Raw genomic sequence first — 21,537 nt, 5'->3', positions numbered from 1 at the left:
AGCTTCAACCACAAGTCTTTGCCAGGAAAACTGGTAGTCGAACCAAGACTAAACCAACAGGGCTTAACTACCTAAGTTATCGCATTGATTAATTGACTGTCACCCAAAGTCTTAAAAAGTGGCACCCGCAAAAGGAGATAAGATACCCCTGCTTACATAACCAGCACTTATCGGACCAAAAAGTTGAAGCTGGAAATTCCCGATAAAAGAATTGAGAGATATGAAAATACCAATAAAGCAGGTCTTCATTGACGGGGTCGATTGATTAGGACACCGCTTTCTAGATGACATTGGAGTATTACCTCTGTAGATAAATAACTTGGTAGTGCGTGAATTTCCGCTGGGAGATTCGCCTTGGAGCCTGCCTTTGGCCCGATCGCCCTTTCTGGCAACAACCGTCTTTGATCCAAAGACAGTCCAACTGCTCGTGGGGATTTCCCATTTTCAATCCGTTTCCCTCTTTCCCTCCAACTCCCTCCCCTTTCCTCGTTATCGCCTCTGCCGTGAGCCCGGAGTTCGCTGCTTCTCCGTCCTCTCCTCGCCAATTTTGCTCTACACTTCGGTTGGCACCTAACCGAGCAAAAAAAGTGTCACCGGGCAAGACCTGTTCCCCTGGAGTTATGTCGGACGACGAAGCAGACCCCGAGTTGATTGCGCTTCTGCGCAAGACACTGGGACTAGGAGGCTCTTCAGATCCTCGAACCGCAGAGACAAAAGTGCTGGAAAATGCGCAATACGCTTTCGACAATGCCATCGACGTCGCATTAAACCCCTCCAAGACGAAAGAAGCCGCGGAGACGATATGGAACCTGATGCAGAAGAAAGAATACTCGACGCAAACATGGTCGGAGCACGAATTACACCCTAAAGCGAAAGACGAAAACACCGTCGACTTCATTTTCACCATGGATCTCCTCAACTTCAGTTTCTGGTCTGAGCTCCCTAGCGAGAAGCGCTTCGCGATTGAGTACCGAGGAAAGAAGTGGACAGGCTACTGGAGCTTGGTCGCTGCCTTGCAGAGAGCTTTGGATGAGGGTAGGTCTATTTGCCGCATGCTAAGCAAGAGACGCCAGAATCTGACTGTTATAGACATTCCGATCACCACGCCGGAGTTTTGGACCAAGGAAGATGAATGTACCGAGGACCTTATCAAGCATGTCTTCCGCTCTGCCACCGATGAAGAGATTCCTTTGCTCCAGGAACGTCTTCAGTGCCTGCGAGAAGCAGGTCGAGTTCTTTGCAGAGTATGTTCTTCACCATTTACTTCCCCTGCACCAGATGCTTATAAATTCCTCATCTGCAGGAGTATGAAGGTAGTTTCGTCAACTGCATCTACAACTCCAATTACTCTGCGGCTTCGCTAGTCAATTTGCTAGCAGAGAGCTTCTCCTGCTTCCGGGACGAGACAACCTTCCACGGGCGGAGAGTGCGAATCTACAAGCGGGCTCAGATCTTGGTTGCGGACCTTTGGGCTTGCTTCAATGGTGAGGGATATGGAGAATTTAACGATATTGATAAAATCACCATGTTTGCAGGTAAGACTCTTGACTTCCTTCCTGCACACCTTGCCTGGGCTCTGGCTCATAATGTATAGACTATCGTATCCCTCAGATGCTCCACCAACTCGGCTGTATGTCATACTCGCCGCCCTTGGAAAGCCACATACGCAGGTTGCAGCCGATCCCTAGCGGATCCAACTGGGAGATTGAGCTTCGAGCGACCAGTATCTGGTGTGTTGAATTGATAAGAAGGGAAATCGAACGCCGACACCCAGAAACCAGGGTAAACCCGACGGTGAAGCCCAACCAAGACAAGGCGTCACAAGAAGACGAAGACACCGAAGATCACCAGCAGAAATGCTCAACCCAGAAGTTTGTCAAGAAGGAACCCGTTCAAAAACCCGCTGGAATGGGCGTGAACGCTATCTTGATAGATTTCTTCCTCTACGACACCATGAAAGAAATAGAGAAGACCGGACAGGAGTCCATCCCGCATCATCGGACAAGGAGTATCTGGTATTAGACTGGCGGCAAAGCATATCATCTGCGTTTGTTTTTGTCTCTATCGGCTTTTCCAAAACTATACCCCGTTGCTTTACTTGGCCACGCATTGCGTTTGAGGGTTGCTTTTCGGGTGGGTGATGGGTATAGACTTGCATACATTGTGATAATGATACCATAGCATTGCTTTAAACTTTACCCTTACTTGTGGGCTTCTGTACACCATCTTTAATCATTCAAATACTGTCCACTGAACTTAGCAAACTACAACATTCTTCTACCTCAAAGAACCATCATCTCACTCTATGGGTATCTCTTCTGTATTATTCTATATCATTCCAAATACTCCTAAACAGCCTGAGCCGTCCTCTCAATCTGCTCAATCCGCGCCACCATATCCGCCTTCCACTCGAGATAATCCTCCCTCCGATCCTCACTCAACCAATCCACCCGATCCTGCATCATTGTCCCCAACCCCGGAAGCAGTCCCCGTCTCGAAGACTTACCCGCAACCAAAGCCCCCCTTCCAGAGACCATCAACCTGCCCCTACCCCCATCCTCCTCGACAACCCCACCCACCAGCTCATCCCCCAAAGCGCCCTCATCGCCATCCAACTCCCCAGCCAACGGCACATTCTCAAACCACTCCTTCCCATGAGCCCACCCCTGCTCCATAACCAACGCAATCCACTGATCCACATCCTCCCGATGCCGCCTCTCCGTGGACGGAAGGCCCAGACTAACCAGCGCGGTCTGTCGCATCTCCGAGAACGTCTTTTTATCCATCTTCTTCGCCTCCGCTGCCTCCTTGGCACTATCATCTCCCGATGACCCCGGTTGTCGGCGACGAGCAAGCACAAGGAAATACACAGCAACAATCAGCGCATTGATGATTTCCTTGAAATCCTCATCGCTCTCTTTATCCTTGGCTAGGATAACGGGTTCAAGGAACTCCATCATCTCCTCGTCGATCTCTTCGTCGTGTTTCGCCGTCGCTTCGGATATCAAGTACAGGATGGTAGATACACCGGCGAAAATGTGAGGTGGGAGAGTTCTCGAGATAGGTGGTCGAGACCATGTGCTCATGCGCGGTGCGGGTGTCGAGAGCGTTTTGCAGACGGTGCGGATGGAAGTCATCACCCAGCTAGGGGCGTCGGGGATGATGGTTGAGCCGGAGAGGCCATTGGCGCGGAACTTGGGGATTTTCTGGGGTCGAGGTGATGGTGAGGGTCTGTCAGCGTCGGCGTGTGAAAGTGCGCGCTTGAGAGGTGTGGATTTCGTGGGCGTGTTCTGCTGGTGTAGTTGTTGTTGGTGTTGTTGTATCCCTCGCGGAGTAGCAGTTGCAGTGGTCTTTGATGGGGTTCTCTGCGTGCCCTTCCTTGGTGTTGAGGGTGCTGATCCGGCGCGAGAGGGTGTCCCTGGGGCTGAGGCGCTTGCGCGGGCATTTCCAGTGGAGAGGGATCGGTCAAGGAAGGCGTAGAGCTTTTTGTAGGCGCGGGGAGGACATGGGGGGTGGCCGAGGAGAGGGGGAAGTTTGAGAGCGCGTGTTAACCTGTGATCGTGAGGAATAGTTAGAATAAATGCACATAGAAGACTGGTGTATGGAAATGGCAGACTACACACCTCTTGCAAGCGATTTCAGCGCACGCATACGGCCGGGCGATCTCTTCTTCAGGCTTGAGACTGCTGGAGAAGCTGCGCGATTGGGCGACGAGTGATATGGCAAGACTGAGTAGTTCTTGTGGGAGATCTTGCGCGTGTGTAGGCAGTAGCGTGGCCAGCGCTTGCTCGACAGGCCTGTTGTTCATGGTGGTGAATAATAGTCGATTAAGATGCGATGATGATATGTTGTCGAAAGGAATTCGGTATATGTAATCGCAATATCAAACAAGTAGCGTATACTCAGAAATACTCATAAAACGTATACACCAAAGCCAATCGTAGAGTATATTGTGAAGTAGATGTAGGAATGGGATGTGGTTCTGCTGGATGGGATATCACGACCGTCATGTGATCTGCAGATAAATGCGCTCCGCATCGATGATCGCCGCAGCTCTCCGTCGTTCATTGCGCCCATATTTCCCATCCTACTATCATTCGACTATCAGCAGATAGCACAGACTCACACATCATGTCTGTAACAGTGAGTGCATTCCCCCCAATTACATTACCATAAAACCGAACGAACACAACTAACCACCTCCAACTCTACTCCAGCTCCATACCACCCACGGCGACCTCAAAGTCGAGCTCTTCTGCGAAGCAGTCCCCAAGACAGCAGAGGTACATACTTCCCTCCCACCCCAGCGCCTCTCACTCCATATTCCCCAATGAACCCAACTAATCACCACACAGAACTTCATCGCCCTCTGCGCCAGCGGCGCATACAACAACACCCCATTTCACCGCCTCATCCCGGGCTTCATGATCCAAGGCGGCGACATCTCACTCAACCCATCCCTCACCTCCTCATCATCCAGCTCTAAACCCCCTCTCCCCTTCGAAGACATCCCCAAAGGCGGCACCTCAATCCACCACCCGCAAGCCCTAAACCAAGAAATCCACCTCCCAGCACTAAAGCACAACACGCGGGGTATCCTCTCGATGGCATCCCGCCCCGTGAAGGATCGCACAGCGCCGGGATCGCAAGGCGCCACGGGGGCAACGATAAACGGGAGCCAGTTCTTCGTGACGTTTGCGCCGGCGCCGCATTTGGATGGCGCGAGTACGGTGTTTGGGAAGGTGCTGAATCTGACGGCGCAGGATGAGGGCGGGGATGTGTTGGGGAGGTTGGAGAAGGCGAATGTTAAGGTTGATAAGAAGGGGAGGGTGGTGCAGCCGAAGGAGGGGGAGGAGGGGGGATTTGAGGCGTTGAAGATTGAAAGGGTTACGATTCATGCAAATCCGTTTGCGAAGTGAGGTGGAGGGGTATGTGTGGTTCGTTGATATGTTTTGAAGGTTTGGTATGGTCATGGCCATGCTTTATGTCGATTGTGAGATGTGAAGACGCCTTGCTTGATGCGAACTGGAAACTATATGCGGCATCAGGTGTCGCTCTTGCAATGGCTCAGCTCGCCTCACTACTCAAGGCTACCAGCGTCGCTCGATACCTCATACAATGTCCGTGGTGGACTGAGGTTTGAGCTGCTAGAGATGCTGGGTCGAGTTAGATACAGGGCGAGAACCCGATTGGAATCGCCAATCTACTATATTATAATGATAAATGAAACAGAAAGACGGTCATCTATACATGGTTCGTATATTATATCTCTAAAAGCACACATCATCAATGAACTTTTTTCACAACCCATGGATATCACCCCCAAACTATGAGTAACACAAAGTGGAACACCTCACAACCACACCATATGACAATGCCAACATGCACCGGATATCTAGAAACAAAACAAAAAAGGAAAACAAGGCCAAACGTAAAACGTCATCGCAATGCATATATACGAAGGGGCCAAGCGTGTGAAGTTCATGCACATCGTAACAGAGACAAGACCAAGGTCATCAAAGAGAAACGCGAAAGCAGAGTCTAACGGGTATAACGGAGTTATTTATCACTGCTGCTCATCAGCAGGCTTGTTCTCCGCGTCCTGCTCGTATCCCTCCGTCTTCATGTCCTTCAGACCGAGCTCCTCTTCCTCCTCATCAGTGCGGGTGTACTCCTCCGTCTTGATCTGGGGATCAGCGGCAGGAGCACACAGGTCCTGGACGTAGCTGTTGGCCATGGGGTCCTCGAGGGTGATGACGAACTTCATCTCGCCGCTAATAGCAGCGTCGAGACGCTTGAAGAAGCGCTCCCACTTCTCCTTGTCGGAGGAGGCCATGCTGTCTCCGCCGGAGCCGGTGGTGTCGTCGATGTCGTAGATCTGGCCGCGCAGCTGGTCGCGGATCTCGGTGAGAAGACCCTCGACGGTGGTGAAACGACCACCCAAGGTACCGGGCTGGACGGTAACCTCGAGCTGCTCACTGTAGAGCGCGCAGGTATCGGACTTAAGAATATCACGGGCAAGATCGGTCTCGTTCTCGACACTGAGGGTGATACGCTTGCCCTTCTCGGGGACCTCGCCACCAGTCTTGACTTCACTGGTGCGGTATCCGCAGTGTTCACAGGAGGTACCCCAGACGTACACCTCCTTGAAGTAGGGGATGTCCAGTTTCTTAAAGTTAGTAAAGCACTCCTTGCTGCAGCCGGGGCATTCGGAGGGCAGGCTATAAACTTTTCCTGCGATAATATCGTCCTCCTCGGCTTCGGCGGTACCTTCATGCTGCACAGCGTTGGGGTCGGCAGCGATACCAAGCTGTTCATTCTGCTCGTGGGTACGAGGGTAGTCGCGGCGCTTGTACTTCTTGACGTCATCGGCAGTGGTGGGAGCAATCCAAGAGTTACCGGTAGGGTCGTCGAGGGAGACAGTGAAGGGGTATCCCTCGCGGTCGAGCATGCTCTTGAGCCTATCAATGATGGGCACGAGGGCATCGTGGAGTTCAGGGGCCTGTTCCTTGCGAAGAGGCTGCTCGCTGGAGAGAGACTCGTAAATATTCTGGATAACACCCTCAACGGTGGTCATCTGGCCGTCGGTCTTGGGCATCTCGATACCCAGAGTCTCGAGCTTGAAGATCGAGGTATCACTGCGAATGACCTGGCGCTGCATGTCGGTCTCGTTTTCAACTTCGAGGGTGTACTTGGCGCCCTTCTCCTGGATCTGGCCCGCAGACTTGACGGAGTTGTTCTTGAAGTGGCAGTGCTCGCATTCGAACGATTCGAGGATAATGTCACGGAAGAAGGGCACACGAAGGAGCAGGAGTCTGGTAGTACCCTGTTTGCAAAGTTAGACTCGTCATCCACGACATGAAACATGATGTATTTAGAGATCACTAAGGAAACACTTACGTTCTCGTGGCAGTTGGTGCAAAGACTCTCCAAGCTCATAACACCGGTGTCATCATTGCGCTCCACCAGATCACCGGGCTTCTGGAATTGCGACTCGGGCTGAGTCTGGTTCTCGTCGGCGGACATTGTGAAGGGGGTATAAGCACTGGGTTGAAATTACAGTGAAAGAGAGGTGCTGAACAGAATACACAGATCAAAGGACCGTTTGCGCCAGAGAACACAAAAATGAAGGCGACAGGAAAATTTAAGCAGCAATGGCGGGAACGTTCCTTTGCATTCCACTATCGCCGTGGCGGGGCAAGTTTTTTTTTGGAGGGGCACCCGAGTATTAGTCAGCCGGGGTTATTGGGCGCCAGAAATAGCATGGTTTTTAAAAGATATTATAGATGGATCCGCGATTGTTGCAATAATATCCTAGTATGCTTATTAATAGTATATATTGTGGTCATGTAGACATAGACATTTCCGCAGATATCTCCTGAATTCTATGCAGGACGTTGCACACATCACACCCAACCATCGGCTAAAAGCACTATATGCTTCCGCCCAATAACCCTGCTGTAGTTAGCCAAGCCAACTTATGGGGACTGGGGAGACTTATAAGAAAAAATTGGGCCGTTCCCCCGAAGAGGAACGGCAGGTTCACCGACTGAAAACACCCCGGACTGTTCGGCTACTATAATTCAGGCAGTACATCCACCTCCCCTTTCCTGTACGGAATCCCGAGTTTCATTGCAGTGCCACCGTGAACATCAATAGAGCGCCTTCTTTTCGTAGCTAGCTCAGCCCGATCCTGAAAGAAACACCAGCATCCAGGCAATATGGCATGGGAAACAACGCGAAATCCAAGCAGACAAGCCTAAACTTTGATCCCCATCAAGAGGTCCTGCAGAGAATTCCCTGTACGAATCCCAAAGTCCACAATGCTGGAAGATGATGCTTCGACCAAAAGCTGGTTCGATCCTGAGTGTCGCGACGGAGAGGAGAAGGACTCGCTCGGTTTGAAAGGCAGCGACTGCTGATCATCGGGCTGTTTCTGGGAGCAGTGTAGCACAGAACCCTTGGCAAGTAGTTGAGCAGTTGAGGAATGCAATCGTCAAGTGAACGCGGTTATGGCACAGGTATGCCTCACAACCTCCGCAGGGAATCGACCCTTTACATATCCAAGGCATCCCAGTCGAACCTTAGATCAAACGCACCATCTCCCTACATCTTTTAGACATGTTTCCTGCCCATCAATTGACATTCCAGCGCCACTTGATCTGACTTCTTGTGTGTGATACAGTACCCCCAGGGACAGGTTTTTGTTTCCTCCCCGCAGTACGAAACATTGGGGGGCATTCAAAGCGGACAAAGAACATCCCCAAAAGCCGCTTTCTTCTCCCCAAAAGGAGGGACTACGACCGAAACCGTAGTCTGTACCAGCGCCCATCATCTATTTGCCACCTACATTGCAAAGAGACGGTTAACACGGGCGATCAGGACCTTCTATAGAAGCGCAAATCAGTGGCTGGTGCCGCGATTTGGTGCCACCTAGCCTCCGAAGGGGACGAAGTACATGAAGTTGCAAGGTAGAAAGCAGGTACAAGGGTCCCAGGTCCCTCGAGGTTGGAAGCATGCACGGGACAGCACAGAGCCCAAGACCGTGGACAACCGACAATGCCTGCATATTGAGCATCATCATTACATGCCAAGACTGATCTAGTGCCGGAATGTGACAACAAGCCAAAGGTCGGATGGCATTGCGTAGAAGGCAATGACCAAGCATGAATCATCCTGCCCGACAGTGAAAATGGACCTCGCTGCAATATAATCACTACGGAGGTGCCTGGACACAACCGAGAAATTATATTGGTTCTGACGAGTGGATCCATTGACATATCGGGTAGATGACAGTGTGTGGGCAGTTTGTTGTATTCGAGATGATCAACTTGCACATGTAATGAATGATGCCCGCAGTATTGTCCTCAAAAGCACGGTATTACCACCCATAGATTGCTCCCTAAGACAACTCCAAAACAGAGTTGCCCGACATGCTTCACCTGCTTTCTCTCCAACTTCAGTCTTCCAGGCATAGAGTGACAATCCGTAGTGATCAACATGTAGCGCCCAGCATTGGCAAACCGACGCGTGTCCTTTTCAGGAGCTTGTAATAAACGCATGATAAGCCGTCTTTGATTGCCTCCGAGGAAGCTCTGGACATCGGATTCCTTTCATATCGTCGATCCCACCAGGGATCGAGCCCACTAATCGGTACATCCGCCATGCAACACCGTGAAACTGATACCACCGAATGGCATCGAACTGATTGGTGTCTATTAGGGTTTAGTTCCCAAGCTTTCTCTTACCGCTTGCTCCTAGCAGAACGCGAAAGAAAAAACTTGAGAAGCCGTAGGAGGGTAAGATCTGTATAGACGCCCGTAGCGGGCGGAGAGGCGAGATCAAGCGGCACTCCGGAAAGAACAACGAAAACACACGTCCACACATCTTCGAAGGTATAGGGTCCAATGGAGATTTGAGCTCCTAAGAATCAACTTTGACTGAGCTTCTCGAACAAGTAGAGATCAATAACTTCAGGGAGTTGGTTGAGCCAAGCCAATGTCACAGCCGCTGTGTTTGAGGAAGGAAATGGACGGGACTGAAATGATGCGCCTCGAGTCGAGCCTCCAACGGACGCGACGCGTTATCACGTGATTACCAGCCGCCTGCAAAAGGCCTGGAATGTCCTCGCACCCAGTTGTCCATGGTTTGCGTTCTCTAGTTGCTTTACAGCTAATTGACTTTGGTGTTATTCTGTATTGTTTTTGCTTGGACATACGCCATTCAAAACTACTTGTCAATGTACATATCTGAGGAACATAAGAAGCATCCTTAGTGCAGTGACTCCATGACGTCATTCAATACACCTATAGTTAACCACTTGACCCGATAGACCATAATCACCCCAATTCCGCTTCATTCCTCATGCCCACAAAGGCTCACTATACTGTGGACTTTGGTAAATTCCACGAGTGGCCACTTGCTTCCACCTTATATTTCTGCAGCTTCTTTTCCCGCATTGCCGATTCAGCATGGCTGGATGGCCTTCCAATTGGCATCTTAGTTGCCTTTAGGCTCCAGGCATACTTGTTCCGGCCCGCTGCTATGGTTGCTTGCGGAAGGGCTGGCTTACTTGACCTTCTGATATTCTCCCAATGATTGAATGTGTGCGCCGTGCGCCGGTGTGCTACACGGTCTGAAATCGCGAATATCGACACGGTCTTGATCGTGGGGAACACTAGGGACACCATCCAATAAAGTGTAGACGAATCCTCGCAGGACTGTCAATGTCGGGGTCAAATATCACACCCCTTGTGGCCCGGAAGCCTTGAGCGGTATGAAGGCGAGAGCACACCATGCCGGGGTCGGTCCCATATTCTGGCTTCTGGGCTGTTAATGGCGACATTAACGGCCATACGTCTGATCACGAAGTCCACATGGTCGCGGGCCATGCAGCAATAGTAGCATGGTCATCGATGAAAAGATCATATGGCTGAATAGCATCAATTTCATTCTCTGACCTGCCCAGAAAATCCTGCATTGTCGGTTCTAAGAATGCCATCTCGGTAGTATAGCCCGTAGCTGGCACTATACTAATTGCATGAGGATCCGCGGTCGGGCCTCCAGCCGATAATGACGCGAGGGAGTGTCTTGGTGTTTGACTGCGACGCTCATGGCTATCATTAACAACGCCAGAGTTAGTTGCCAAAGTTTTCTTGACACGCTTGAGGTTCTCGTAGAATTCAGCAGCAGCAAGATTGCCGTGTTCACTCATCCTATGCAGGATCTCAATGGCAGTATCTAACGACTCCAGATCTGCCGGGTTTCCGATCGTTGGCAAAAGACTTGAGATCACCAAGGCAATGCAAGATGAAAAGAAATACTGGGCGTAGAAATAGCCGTACATAGGCAAAGAGCCATTAACCCACTCCTCTATGATGAGTGCATGGGAGTGCCGTGCAGCATGTATGCAAGCTTCACTAAGAGTGATGACCGGCTGAGGAAGGTCTTCGCTATCATCACGGTTGCTGTGATGTAATAGAGCATGAAGTAAGATGGGTCGAGTGGCTAATATCACGCACTACGTACGGTTAACGCAAAGACCCTGCGTGGATAAGAAGGAAACTGACCTGATTAAATTGTAGATGTAATGATACGATATGCTTTGGCGGAGGAGAGTCCTCCGAGCGCAACTTGATATGTTCTGGGAGCGATTTAAGCCAGTCTTGTAAAGCCAGCAAGAGCTGCTGCTCCCGCTGGAGAAATGACTCTGCATGCTGTTTGCGACAATATATCTTGTCAATGGTCTGACCAATGATCTGCGACAGTCGAATACTGGCGACAGAGTAAGCTGTATCTGAGAACTGCTCCTCAGCAGCAGGGCTGGCAACGTCGGTAGGCATATCGACATGGATATCTTCATCGCGGATCTGTAGCGGGAAACCAAATTTTGACGTATACATGCGGTCGAAGACATAGATAGCCCACCACAGCCGAACCCGATGCTGACGTTCTATTGGATCAGTACATTGTCGCTCAGGGATATTATGGTTGAGCCCGAGGATCAGGCCCAGACGCATGGCGCTGCCGACTAACATGTAAGCCGAGTGTCGTCTGTTGAGGAAGTACGAGTACAGCGACTGATTGATGCGTTTAGCAATAGCTATGATATGCTGAAGAAGCAGTTGACTTACCAGTAGTAGCAGACTTTCCACATGGATGACACCTGGTCTCTCGGGCAGAATCGGAATTAGTCCCATTGCTCGTACATAGTACAACGTGCCTGGAACTCGACCCGTTGGTGAAGAGTTGGCCCGAGACGAATAGACCTCGCCCAAGGCGAAAAGGGCGAAGAATTTGCACATAACAGCCGGGTCATCGCGTAGCGATGGCGTGCGGTATATGGATTCGAGGTGTTCGATGGTCGACTTGCGTAGAAACAGATGGTAGACGCGACTCAACTGGTTGAAAGCAATACGAACCAGTAGACGAGCCTGTGCTAAACCGGGCCATTGAGTGGCACCCTCGAGTAAAGATGACTCGGGGGTGTATTGCGTTCTAGCAACATGCGCCGTATTAGGATCCCCCGTGAGGAACTGGCGCAAGCGCGTCGCGAACGCCGTGCATGCTGCATCACCCATGTATATAGGAGGAGCAGAAGGGTCGTATGGGTAGAACCAAGCCCGTTCTCCCAGGAGAGGGTTTTGCACCGGCGGGTAGAACTCTTGTGGAATAGACCCCTCGGCAGTAGTGGCAGATGAGCTCTGAGGGGTACTAATAGAGCGTAGCTGTTCTCTTAATTGAGCGTTTTGGGTAAGAAGTTCGTCGAGGTAACTGGTGTATATCAGTATCCGAGACGGCTAAACAATGGGTAGATGATCGAGGATGCCTACCTCTCTTGCACCTTGAGCTTGCGATCACGTAGAGTGTATTTACACTCATCATCACAGCCAGCCCGCCGACATCTCGAACAAGGCTGTCCGCCAGAACATTTAACTTTATGGGCGTGACAACGGTGGCAGCTGCAGGAAGGGAACTAGTTAGCGCACTTGCTAAGGAAGAAGCCCGAATGGCAACGCACGCTATAGGCTTCTTATTATCACGCTTGGGTTGTTGCTTAGTGACAGGCATCGGTGAATAATTTATTTCAGACTATTGGAATGACCTGCATGCGTTGATGTTGTCGGCAGTCTGATCCTTCGCCGAGAGGCACGACGAAGTTCGCCTCTCTTATTCATCTTTCGGCAATTTAGTCACATGCCGAGGTCGAACCTTAGCCAAGTATAACATCCACTAGTATCGGCCCCGCGGCGCCCATAAGCATGAGACAATAGAGGTAGACGAAGGGAAAGAAATTGATCAATTGTGCCCAGTTTGAGTGTTTAATGAAATTGTCTGCGATATGTATCCTGTTTGCCCCCAATCATACTATCGTAAGTCTGTTGCCGCTGCTTCATCCAGTCACGCCGTTGTAATCGGTTCCGTGACGACACGCCGACGGACCGATGACTATATAACCGAACTATATAATTACGCAGAGAGAAGAATCTAGAGCCTCATGGCTTCTCTTGAGAAATTACTCCGGCAGCTCACTGCTAAAAGAAGAAGCATACTATAAAGCATTCTACTTTGGTTCTACTCACAATGCTAATCCAAAAACCATATTTGGATGTTCAGTTCCAACTGGAGCATGGCTCTGCCGATTTCAGTGTCGGAGATGACATTAAGGGAACGGCTTTTATTATCCCACGGAAGAGTATCTCTCCACATCAGCTAAGCATTTACCTTGAAGGTATGATTCAATTTCTGTTTACAGTTGCAACTCGTAATGATTGTTCGTCAGGCAAAGTCAAAATACAGATTGACAGGACCGAAAACGCGGTGCCACTTCCACCGTACACGGCATGCCAGACTTTTCTTCGCATAGAACAGCCGCTCGTGCTCAAATCATCAACAGACTCGGGACTACTGCAAGGAGGTTTGAGACACGAGATACCATTCGGGTTCACGGTTCCTCCAAGGATAAGAGGCTCGGTGTGCCAGCAATTTTGTCACCTTCAGCAGGTCCAGGAAGAGCATTCACTCCTTCCTCCGAGCATAGGGCAAGACGACATAACGCCCAGCGAGATATCGGTCGAATACAACATAAAGCTCAGCCTGACACGGGGTATCAACCGAGACGGGATGCCAGCAGTAGCTGAATGGGCATTTCCATTGTTTATTCGTTCGCCGCGCATAGAAGAGGCACCCTTGCTGGTTCCAGAAGACAGCAAGCATTACTGCCTCAGTAAGGAGAAATTCGTATCCAAGTCACCGATATCTTTCTCTCGGATTGGAGCGCTGTTGGCGCGGACGGCGCAGCCAGCCGCTATTCAACAAGCAAAAGCCATGGTCAGTTACTTACCAGTCAACTTACAGTTCCAAGCAATATCTAGACCACATCTGCCACAGTTATCATCAATGTGTGTCTCATTAAATGCCATCACCTCTTTCGGAGAAAAACCAGAGATACATCTTCCAGCGGCTATAGGTTCTTCAGCATGGGATCCTTATCGTCACTCTTATGTGCAAACAGTATCTCTAGGGACTTCAACCCCGAGCCCGTTGGAGTGGGGAAAGTGCCAATTTACCGAGGATCTGGATTCATTCACGGCCAGCATCGCATCAGGGATAATCTATGGTACCTCAGTAAAGGTGCCAATCAAGCTGCCGGAGGGTCTGAGCTTGCCGCCTACGTTCAGCTACTGTCTTGTTTCCCGAATATACTCTTTGACGGTGACTCTCCGATTCCACATATCAGGGCAATGGAGCCGAACGATTAGCCTTCCCTTGACAGTTCCACTTCAAATATGCTAGCTTATAGCTGAAAATGGACCCACTGCTAGTTCTTGGCAAACTAGATGAGCAAAAAGGAGACATGAAGCTGATATAGTATTCAAATACGTAGTGTGTGAGAACCACCTTTGCCAGACGGCTATATGATGGCTATTTATATATTTGCTAGTTTGAAACAAGAAACCTACTTGAGTTGGCATCATTCCCTGGAGAATAACTTTATGACTTAAATGTATGTGATTTAACATCGTGCAAGATAAGATTGATTATTAGTGAGCAAACAGATGTAGGTATTGGAGTGTTTCATATATTGGATGTTCGTGTAGTAACAACAGTATACTACCCAAAGTAGCAGCAAAATCGAAGTTGCCGCCCGGCCCATTACACGCTAGACCACATTTGAACTAGCCACAAATCATGTGATAAGCAACTTGCAGGCATAATGTGATTAGGTAATCACTTCCAATCCATTCTCTGGACTTGATGGAAACAGGCGTAGAATTGTAAATGCGAGTATTGGGGTAAAGGAGAGCTCTCCATGATCGAAGGATGAGTGACTCAGTACGGGTAAAAGAGGCATTCGCTGCCGTGAGTGTGTTTCTCGAACCTGTTCTTCAACGAGGTATGCAAAGCTTGATCCCAGAGCCGTCTGAATGTCAAAGCTAACCGAGAATTTAGATAGCGTTCAGAGCCAAAAGTTGCGGGGGCAGACTTTAGTAGAAATTCTGAACGAGACACTCCGTGACGATGAGAAAAGCACTGGGTCTGTGAGGAGCGATGTCATCATTAAAGCTTTGAGCCTACTGTCTCTCATCCATATTGCTTTCGTCACTCCCTCCAGCGATGGGGATCAGTCCAGCCAGACGGGCCAGGAAACAGAAGATGCTGCCCTGGAAGATGCAAAAAGACGCAGGCTACTTCTCGCTCTATTGGATCTGATTGCTGTGGAAGGCATATACCCGTCACTTTCGAGAGGTCTTGGCCTACCTCTGCACCAAAGGGTGTTCTCGGCTCTGCCTGCGGGGGTTATTGCTCAACAACAACATCATGCTCAGGAGAGTCCCGAAGACGAATATCTCCTCGAAAGGATATGGTCCACTCTCTCGAGCGTCATATTCGATGCAAGAATGAGCGTTCAAGATGTCATCCGTGGCCGAATCCTTAGCGACATGATCAGTGCAGCTGCAGACCTGGCTTATAACTCAAAAAGCCTCTCCGACGATAAGAAGGCTATCTACCGTCAGGAGGTGGGAAGACTGATTGAAGAGTATGTTTTTCATAAACGTTCCAGCCACAGCCACTGATTTGCTGCAGGACTCCCAGCCCTGTGTTGCTACCAACATTGTCCACTTTCCTGCAGTCGGATCCTGCTCCGTGGTTCAAGTCTTTGGTCTCTAGCGAGCTGTCACGATTTCCATTACGCCCCGGTGGTGTACTCCAAACTATGGTCTTTCTGGCCTCTCAGTTTGCCCCTACTCTGGGAGCCGAAGCTCAGGCCCAGGCATCGAATGGCCCAATCTTCACAGTGCAGGGTATAATGCAAACGTCCCGCCTGCTGTCCTCAGTTCCAGAAGGAATGGACCCGGTCAACTACTTTTCCACAATAGCACCGCAGCTACTAGAGTTGATTGACGGCGATGACCCTGACCTAATGAAGACAGCAGCATACGTAATTGGAAACGGTATCTTGGGTAAAAGAGCCTACGGCGCTCCTGGGACCGTCGGGCACTCCATATTCTTGGAGCCTATCTTCAAAGCGCTTACTGCGGGGCTTGATGATTCCTCAAAGAAATGGATAGCTACCGCTGATGAGTTTGACCGTGGATCATCCGAGCAAATTCAAGTAGCCGAGCCGACGATATTATTAGCAGTCGACAGATTGCGAACCTTAGTCCTCCAACCTCCAAACCCGGGTCTCGTGAAGCGCGTCGTCCACCCTATTCTAGTGCCACTCTGGGGCCTAGCTTGCTATACAATGGAACATCAAAATATGGCACTGCATGAGAAAATCTTAACTATCCTACAGACATATTTCGGAATATCAGTTGGACTTCAACCATTACAGAAACTCGTCGACAACCTACTCTATGATGGCGGGGCAGCGTGGACTTATGATTCAGACTCGAAGAACAAAGTCTTACTGCGGAAGCGCAACACGTCAGAAACGAATCGCAACATTGTCCGCCTCGTCGACATATTGCAGTCTCGCACGAAACTCTTCGTCGGCTTATTGGGCGCAGACCCCAGTAGCGAAGAGCGGACAGCTGACATCTTCCTCTACGTCAGTGAAAGCTGGCTGGTGAAACCTACCTTGGATGAGCGTTCGATGGATAGATTGCGACTATCCCCGGAGGAAGACAACTTCAAGAACATTATGCAGCAGTTGATCAGTGCCAAGGTAGCGGAAACGCTGCTCGACAATTTCAAAGACGTCCTTTCCCGTCGTCCTTTACGCGTGCTCGAACTCATCAAGCAAATAATCGACAGTGAACTGAACCGAGCATACGTGCGGAGCAAGAAGACCATGGGTACACGGTCAGGCAAGGTATCCCTATCGTCACTGGCCAACATCGTCGAGCCAGACGACACCGGAAAGGAAGAAGCAGCAACAGACACAGACTCCGCCGAATCACTGCCAGCCGTATTCAGCCTTCTATCTACTGTCCTCGCCTCACCCGATTTCACCATCTCATCTGAGACCCTCCCAGTGCTCGAAGCCATCAAGTCAAAACTCGACGATCTAACCCCCCATCTCCCACCCGACCTCTCCAAACCAGCAACCACATCATCAATGCTCATCGAGATCCACCTCGCCAACCCCGAAGGCGAGACCCTCATAACAAACAAACCAACCAGCGAAATAGCCGACTTCGAAACCCACCGTCGCGCACTATCCAACCTAAACTCCGACCTCGCCCCCATCCAAGCCGAAGGCTTCTCCCTCCTCTCAAACCTCATCACCAAAGCCTCTCCAGTCCTCGACATCCCCTCCACCCTGACCCTCCTCCTATCCATCATAACCGACACCTCCGAAACCCACAGCACCGACGAATTCATCTACCTAAACGCCATCAAACTCATCGGCACCCTCGCATCACGGCACCCCCGCACCGTGATCAAAACCCTGGTAGACCGCTACATCGACAAAACCGAGACCCACACCCTCGACCAAAGACTCAAGATCGGCGAATCCCTCCTCCGCACCGTCCAGGACCTCAACGACGCCCTAACAGGCGAGACCGCCAAACTCCTCGCCGAAGGCATGATTGCCGTCGCCGGCCGACGCGCCCAGAAACCCCAAGCCCAAAAGACACGCAGACAGCAACTCGAGAAAGAGAAACGGAAAGCAGAACGCGAAGAAGCCCGCAAGCAAAAGGAATCTTCCATGCCCCCAGGATGGAGCATCTCCACATCTACATCCAAAATCCAAGAACTATCAGACCAAATCCAGAAGGAAGTCGACGCCTCGGATTCCGAAGAAGACGAAGAGCAAGCCGCCCACTCCGCCAACATCATCTCCGCCTGGGCAGCAGGCGCAGCATCAGACTCCGAACCAGAGGATCTCCGCGTCCGCGCATCCGCATTATCCATCCTAGCAAGCGCCATCCAAACGAATATCCTCGGTCTCGGACCCTCGGTTATCTCCTCCGCCGTGGAATTAGCCCTCGCGACGCTGACACTAGAACCGGAGGTTGAGTCCGCTATCCTGCGACGCGCGAGCGCTATCCTCCTTGTTGATATTCTCAAAGCTATGGATACCGTTCGCGAGAATCGCGGTAGTCAAGCTCTGGGCTTCGGGTTTTCGCTTTCGGATACGAAGGGTGTTGGAATGGATGGGGGAGCAGCGACGGTAGGGAATATTCCGCATATGTTGTCTTCGTTGAGGTTTGTGGAGAGTTGGGAGACGGATTCGATTGTGAGGGGACACGTACGAGTGTTGGTGGAGAGTTTGGAGGCTTGGTTGGAGAAGTCGCTGTTGTGGGGGATTGGGGCGAGAGGGGAGGATGAGGAGCCGAGGTTGGAATTGGGGGATCGGATTGCTGGGTTGAGAGTTAGTCCGCTTTCTGGTAGGGATGAAGGTATGAGGCCGAGGATTGAGGAGATTGAGTAGTAGGTGGTGGTTTGGTTACTGAGTTTAGTCACGTTTATTCAGTCTTTAATTTACTGTCTACTATTGCGCGAACTTTATGCATGATGCTTTGGTTTTCATTTCCATTATCTGTACTGTGATCCAGTAGGAAAATAGCTATTTCGTGAACGCGTCAATTGTACTAAGTAACTCCGAGGTCACCGTGATTTCAAGGCATAAATGACAGAAATTGAAGGTCGACTTTCAGGGAGCCATTCTCTGTGAAAGACATTAATGAGATGGGTAGAGTTGGTCTCCATTTCCATTAGAGTGTCAGATAGAAGAGATTAGAAGTGTAGTTTGCAGCGAGAAATGAAATAAAGACAAATTCGGTAGATGGCATCGTCGCATAGCTGTTCCGATGAAAGAAATATGAGAAGAGGCAAGTGCCCAGCACTTCCTCATCCGCTGTACACTTTCTTTGCGCCATGAGCAATGCCGCGAACGCAGCTGAAGAGCAACCGTGTCTCATATGGAGCCAGCTTTTGATCAGCGAAGTGCAAGAGGAAACGATGTAAGATCAGTAACGGTTGCCGCGTCCGCGACCTCCACGTCCGCGACCCCGTCCAAAGCCAAAGCCGCCTCGACGAGGCCCACGGCCCATACCGCCTCTGTTACTACTAGGACGGGGCCCTCTGGCCATTCTAGCTTGGCGTTCGGCGTCGGGCATGTCGAATTTGTTTTCGATGCCGATCAACTCGCAGAACTCGGCGGTCTGTGGATTGGTGTACTCAATCGGCATCTCTTCAGTCGTCAGAGGTACACTGGGATCATAGATGGGCGCAGTTTGAGTGAAGTTCTCAGGGACGACAAGCTTTCCAGGCTTGACGACGTTCTCCTCAACCCACTTCTCTTCTTCGAGAATCTGGGGAAGGTACACGACGTCGCCCTTATCTGGAGAGGGTCTGGCGTTGGGATCCCCGAGGTGGAGGTCGTTGGCGAACGCACGTGTGATTGCGAGCCATTCTTCGTCGTACTCCAAGCGATATGGGCGTTCAACCTTCCCTCCATCCGGTTCTGAGATAGGATCTATCTCCAAGAGCTGGAGAAACTCGCGGTTAGGAAGGCATTTGTCTAACGCAAGGAAATTGGTCACGTTGTTTGCAATGGCTTTGGGCAAAGGCCCATTGACCGGATAGGGATCAGGCTGGGGCCGTGAAAAACTGGCAGGCAGCTGGTTCCGGATATCCTGTGAGACATCAGTCGCTTTAGCTGGCTCTGCTTGAGAGGTGATATTGTTTCGTTCCAACTGAGTCGGAGTGGACATCATTGTGGGAGAGCCACTATTTCCTGAAACTGCCGTTTCAGGCTGTGCTTTACTTGATGCACCGTCGGACTCGCTGTCTAGATCTAAGTCGATCTCATCACTATTTTTCACAACATCCGATCCATGATCAATCTTCTGTTTTTTAGAGTTCTGCTGTTCGGGACTGACATCCCTCTCGACGCTTGCAATTTTCCGATTTACACCGTCCATATCGGTCTCCACCCTTTTCCAGGTCAGGTTGTGCTTGAGCTCATAGGGGTTCGGCCCAGGGTTCTGTGCCTTGCCCGACAAATAAAGCTCGTTCTCAGCCGCTTCGTTTCGGGCAGCAACGACGTGGAAGTTGTTCCACGCTGACAATTTAGTCTCCATGGTGCTAGCTGCTTCTCCAGCCGATACGTCGGTCTTGGATGACTGATAAGCAAATTGTCCACTCTCTGACTGCAACTGAGAATCTCTGGTGCTTACAGCGTTGCTCTGACTCTGCTTATCAGAGTTGGCAGTAGAAGCTGAGGCCACAGGTTCATTCAATGGGTTCTGGTTCTCTTCACCAAGGACCAACGAAGTGAATACCGCACCATCCAGCGCAAATGGAGCGCTTGAACGCTGACCGGCATCAGTTGCACTGGCAGCAGCCTGTCTCTTGGCCGCTGGATGCTCAGGAACAACATAATCAGCGTGCTGCACTCGAGCCGCGAACTTAACGTGTAAGTGGGCCGAAAACCAATAGGCTGGGCGCAGCCGATCAAGAACATGCTTGGCAGCCATACTACCAAGTCGGCCATTTTGAGAATCCTCGCGGAACCCCATCTTTTTATTGAATAAGGTTTCAAAGTCTCCGCTACGCTCGACCGTCTTAGGCCAGTCGTGGGATAATCCCAGATCAACCTGTGTGCGGATTTGCAGCAGTTTGCGGACATCGAGTTCCCTCACGTGGTAGATGCTTTGAACGTCATCGCTGTTGTATGGCAGTCGTTCAAAATGAGGTCTCCGGTAGTCGTATCCCTTCCAGATGCCAGACATGCCGGCGATGCGAAGTGGCCCACACCGGATAACGTTGGCCGCACCGAGGTAGTAGATATTGGGGGCTACCCACCCGCCATAATACAGCTCAAACAGGTGATTGCTCGCCTCATGGTTCCCTCCCACAAAGATGGTCAGGTATGGAGCAACACGCTGCCCACTGTAGTATTCATGAAAGTCACCTAACTCTCTGTACTTCATTGGCACTGACATGCAGGCCAGATCATTGGCATTTCTGACAGCCTAGGTTGAAGTTAGCAGGAGAGACAGGCAACTTGACAGGGGCGAAAATAGTCTTACCTGGAAATCGCCGCCAATGATCACCAAATCGACACCATCCCACCCTTTCAGGGAGGCAGCCTTATCGACCGATGCATAGATATCATGAAGACATCCGTGGCCCTGGAGACGTATCTTTGGTCAGCAAGATAAAAAGTACAGAGTATGGAAATGAAAAGTTGACTTACACATCCTTCAAACGCGACTCGAAGCGAGGCAGAGTCTGAAGTTGGCATCTCCATGATTCTGGAAAATGCTGCGAAAACCGAGATAATATGGACCGATCCGCGACGAAGTATGAGTTGCTCGCAAAGTTTGAGACGCAGAAGATGCAAAGGATGATAAGGAACAACGTAGGAGACCTCTTATGCAAGAGTGAGGATTACTGGACGCAGAATATTCAATTCTGGGAGGGAGAATAGAAAGATGCTAGAGGTGAAGAAATGAGAAGAGAAGAATTGGGGGAGAAGAGAAAGATGAAAAGTAGAAGCAGAGTAACACCGGGAAGATGTGAGTTGATCGTGCGGCGGGAGTGTTTGGTTGCTTTGCTGCCGAACAGCCCTTTTTT

The 21,537-nt window shown here is 50.5% G+C and overlaps 8 protein-coding genes across 8 annotated transcripts; 4 read left to right on the top strand and 4 right to left on the bottom strand.

Annotated features, from left to right (window-relative positions):
- Positions 1–236: 236 nt before the first annotated feature.
- On the top strand, positions 237–2,186 carry BO88DRAFT_407459 (queuosine 5'-phosphate N-glycosylase/hydrolase). The gene is made up of 4 exons (XM_025707435.1): positions 237–1,035; positions 1,090–1,244; positions 1,304–1,535; positions 1,595–2,186. Exons 1-4 carry the CDS (start codon positions 621–623, stop codon positions 2,020–2,022), a joined length of 1,230 nt encoding a protein of 409 aa, XP_025559506.1. The 5' UTR covers positions 237–620; the 3' UTR covers positions 2,023–2,186.
- Positions 2,187–2,270: 84 nt separating this feature from the next.
- BO88DRAFT_407458 (uncharacterized protein) lies at positions 2,271–3,962 on the bottom strand. The gene is made up of 2 exons (XM_025707434.1): positions 3,624–3,962; positions 2,271–3,552 (listed from the first exon to the last, which is right to left on the bottom strand). Exons 1-2 carry the CDS (start codon positions 3,806–3,808, stop codon positions 2,349–2,351), a joined length of 1,389 nt encoding a protein of 462 aa, XP_025559505.1. The 5' UTR covers positions 3,809–3,962; the 3' UTR covers positions 2,271–2,348.
- A 120-nt stretch (positions 3,963–4,082) lies between these two features.
- Positions 4,083–4,919, top strand: cyp5 (putative peptidyl-prolyl cis-trans isomerase; the record flags this gene model as incomplete). The annotated part of the gene is made up of 3 exons (XM_025705170.1): positions 4,083–4,143; positions 4,218–4,283; positions 4,356–4,919. Exons 1-3 carry the CDS (start codon positions 4,132–4,134, stop codon positions 4,917–4,919), a joined length of 642 nt encoding a protein of 213 aa, XP_025559504.1. The 5' UTR covers positions 4,083–4,131.
- Positions 4,920–5,231: 312 nt separating this feature from the next.
- Positions 5,232–7,165, bottom strand: zpr1 (zinc finger-containing protein ZPR1). The gene is made up of 2 exons (XM_025710264.1): positions 6,901–7,165; positions 5,232–6,826 (listed from the first exon to the last, which is right to left on the bottom strand). Exons 1-2 carry the CDS (start codon positions 7,024–7,026, stop codon positions 5,567–5,569), a joined length of 1,386 nt encoding a protein of 461 aa, XP_025559503.1. The 5' UTR covers positions 7,027–7,165; the 3' UTR covers positions 5,232–5,566.
- A 3,111-nt stretch (positions 7,166–10,276) lies between these two features.
- Positions 10,277–12,623, bottom strand: BO88DRAFT_136317 (transcription factor). The gene is made up of 5 exons (XM_025701423.1): positions 12,521–12,623; positions 12,333–12,461; positions 11,634–12,273; positions 11,070–11,579; positions 10,277–11,020 (listed from the first exon to the last, which is right to left on the bottom strand). Exons 1-5 carry the CDS (start codon positions 12,568–12,570, stop codon positions 10,364–10,366), a joined length of 1,986 nt encoding a protein of 661 aa, XP_025559502.1. The 5' UTR covers positions 12,571–12,623; the 3' UTR covers positions 10,277–10,363.
- A 460-nt stretch (positions 12,624–13,083) lies between these two features.
- BO88DRAFT_470840 (uncharacterized protein) lies at positions 13,084–14,287 on the top strand (the record flags this gene model as incomplete). The annotated part of the gene is made up of 4 exons (XM_025711678.1): positions 13,084–13,231; positions 13,283–13,473; positions 13,504–13,901; positions 14,015–14,287. The coding sequence occupies 4 exons, from the start codon at positions 13,084–13,086 to the stop codon at positions 14,259–14,261; spliced, it is 984 nt and encodes a 327-aa protein (XP_025559501.1). The 3' UTR covers positions 14,262–14,287.
- Positions 14,288–14,823: 536 nt separating this feature from the next.
- Positions 14,824–18,385, top strand: BO88DRAFT_394859 (RTP1/Tango6 family protein; the record flags this gene model as incomplete). The annotated part of the gene is made up of 3 exons (XM_025705169.1): positions 14,824–14,896; positions 14,953–15,541; positions 15,589–18,385. The coding sequence occupies 3 exons, from the start codon at positions 14,824–14,826 to the stop codon at positions 18,383–18,385; spliced, it is 3,459 nt and encodes a 1,152-aa protein (XP_025559500.1).
- Positions 18,386–18,467: 82 nt separating this feature from the next.
- On the bottom strand, positions 18,468–21,438 carry BO88DRAFT_371961 (RNA lariat debranching enzyme). The gene is made up of 3 exons (XM_025704220.1): positions 21,158–21,438; positions 20,991–21,092; positions 18,468–20,933 (listed from the first exon to the last, which is right to left on the bottom strand). The coding sequence occupies exons 1-3, from the start codon at positions 21,209–21,211 to the stop codon at positions 18,924–18,926; spliced, it is 2,166 nt and encodes a 721-aa protein (XP_025559499.1). The 5' UTR covers positions 21,212–21,438; the 3' UTR covers positions 18,468–18,923.
- Positions 21,439–21,537: the final 99 nt, after the last annotated feature.

Source organism: Aspergillus vadensis (genome assembly GCF_003184925.1).
Source record: "Aspergillus vadensis CBS 113365 unplaced genomic scaffold BO88scaffold_24, whole genome shotgun sequence".
NCBI lineage: Eukaryota > Fungi > Ascomycota > Eurotiomycetes > Eurotiales > Aspergillaceae > Aspergillus > Aspergillus vadensis.
This window is presented reverse-complemented; position numbering and strand designations above follow the sequence as displayed.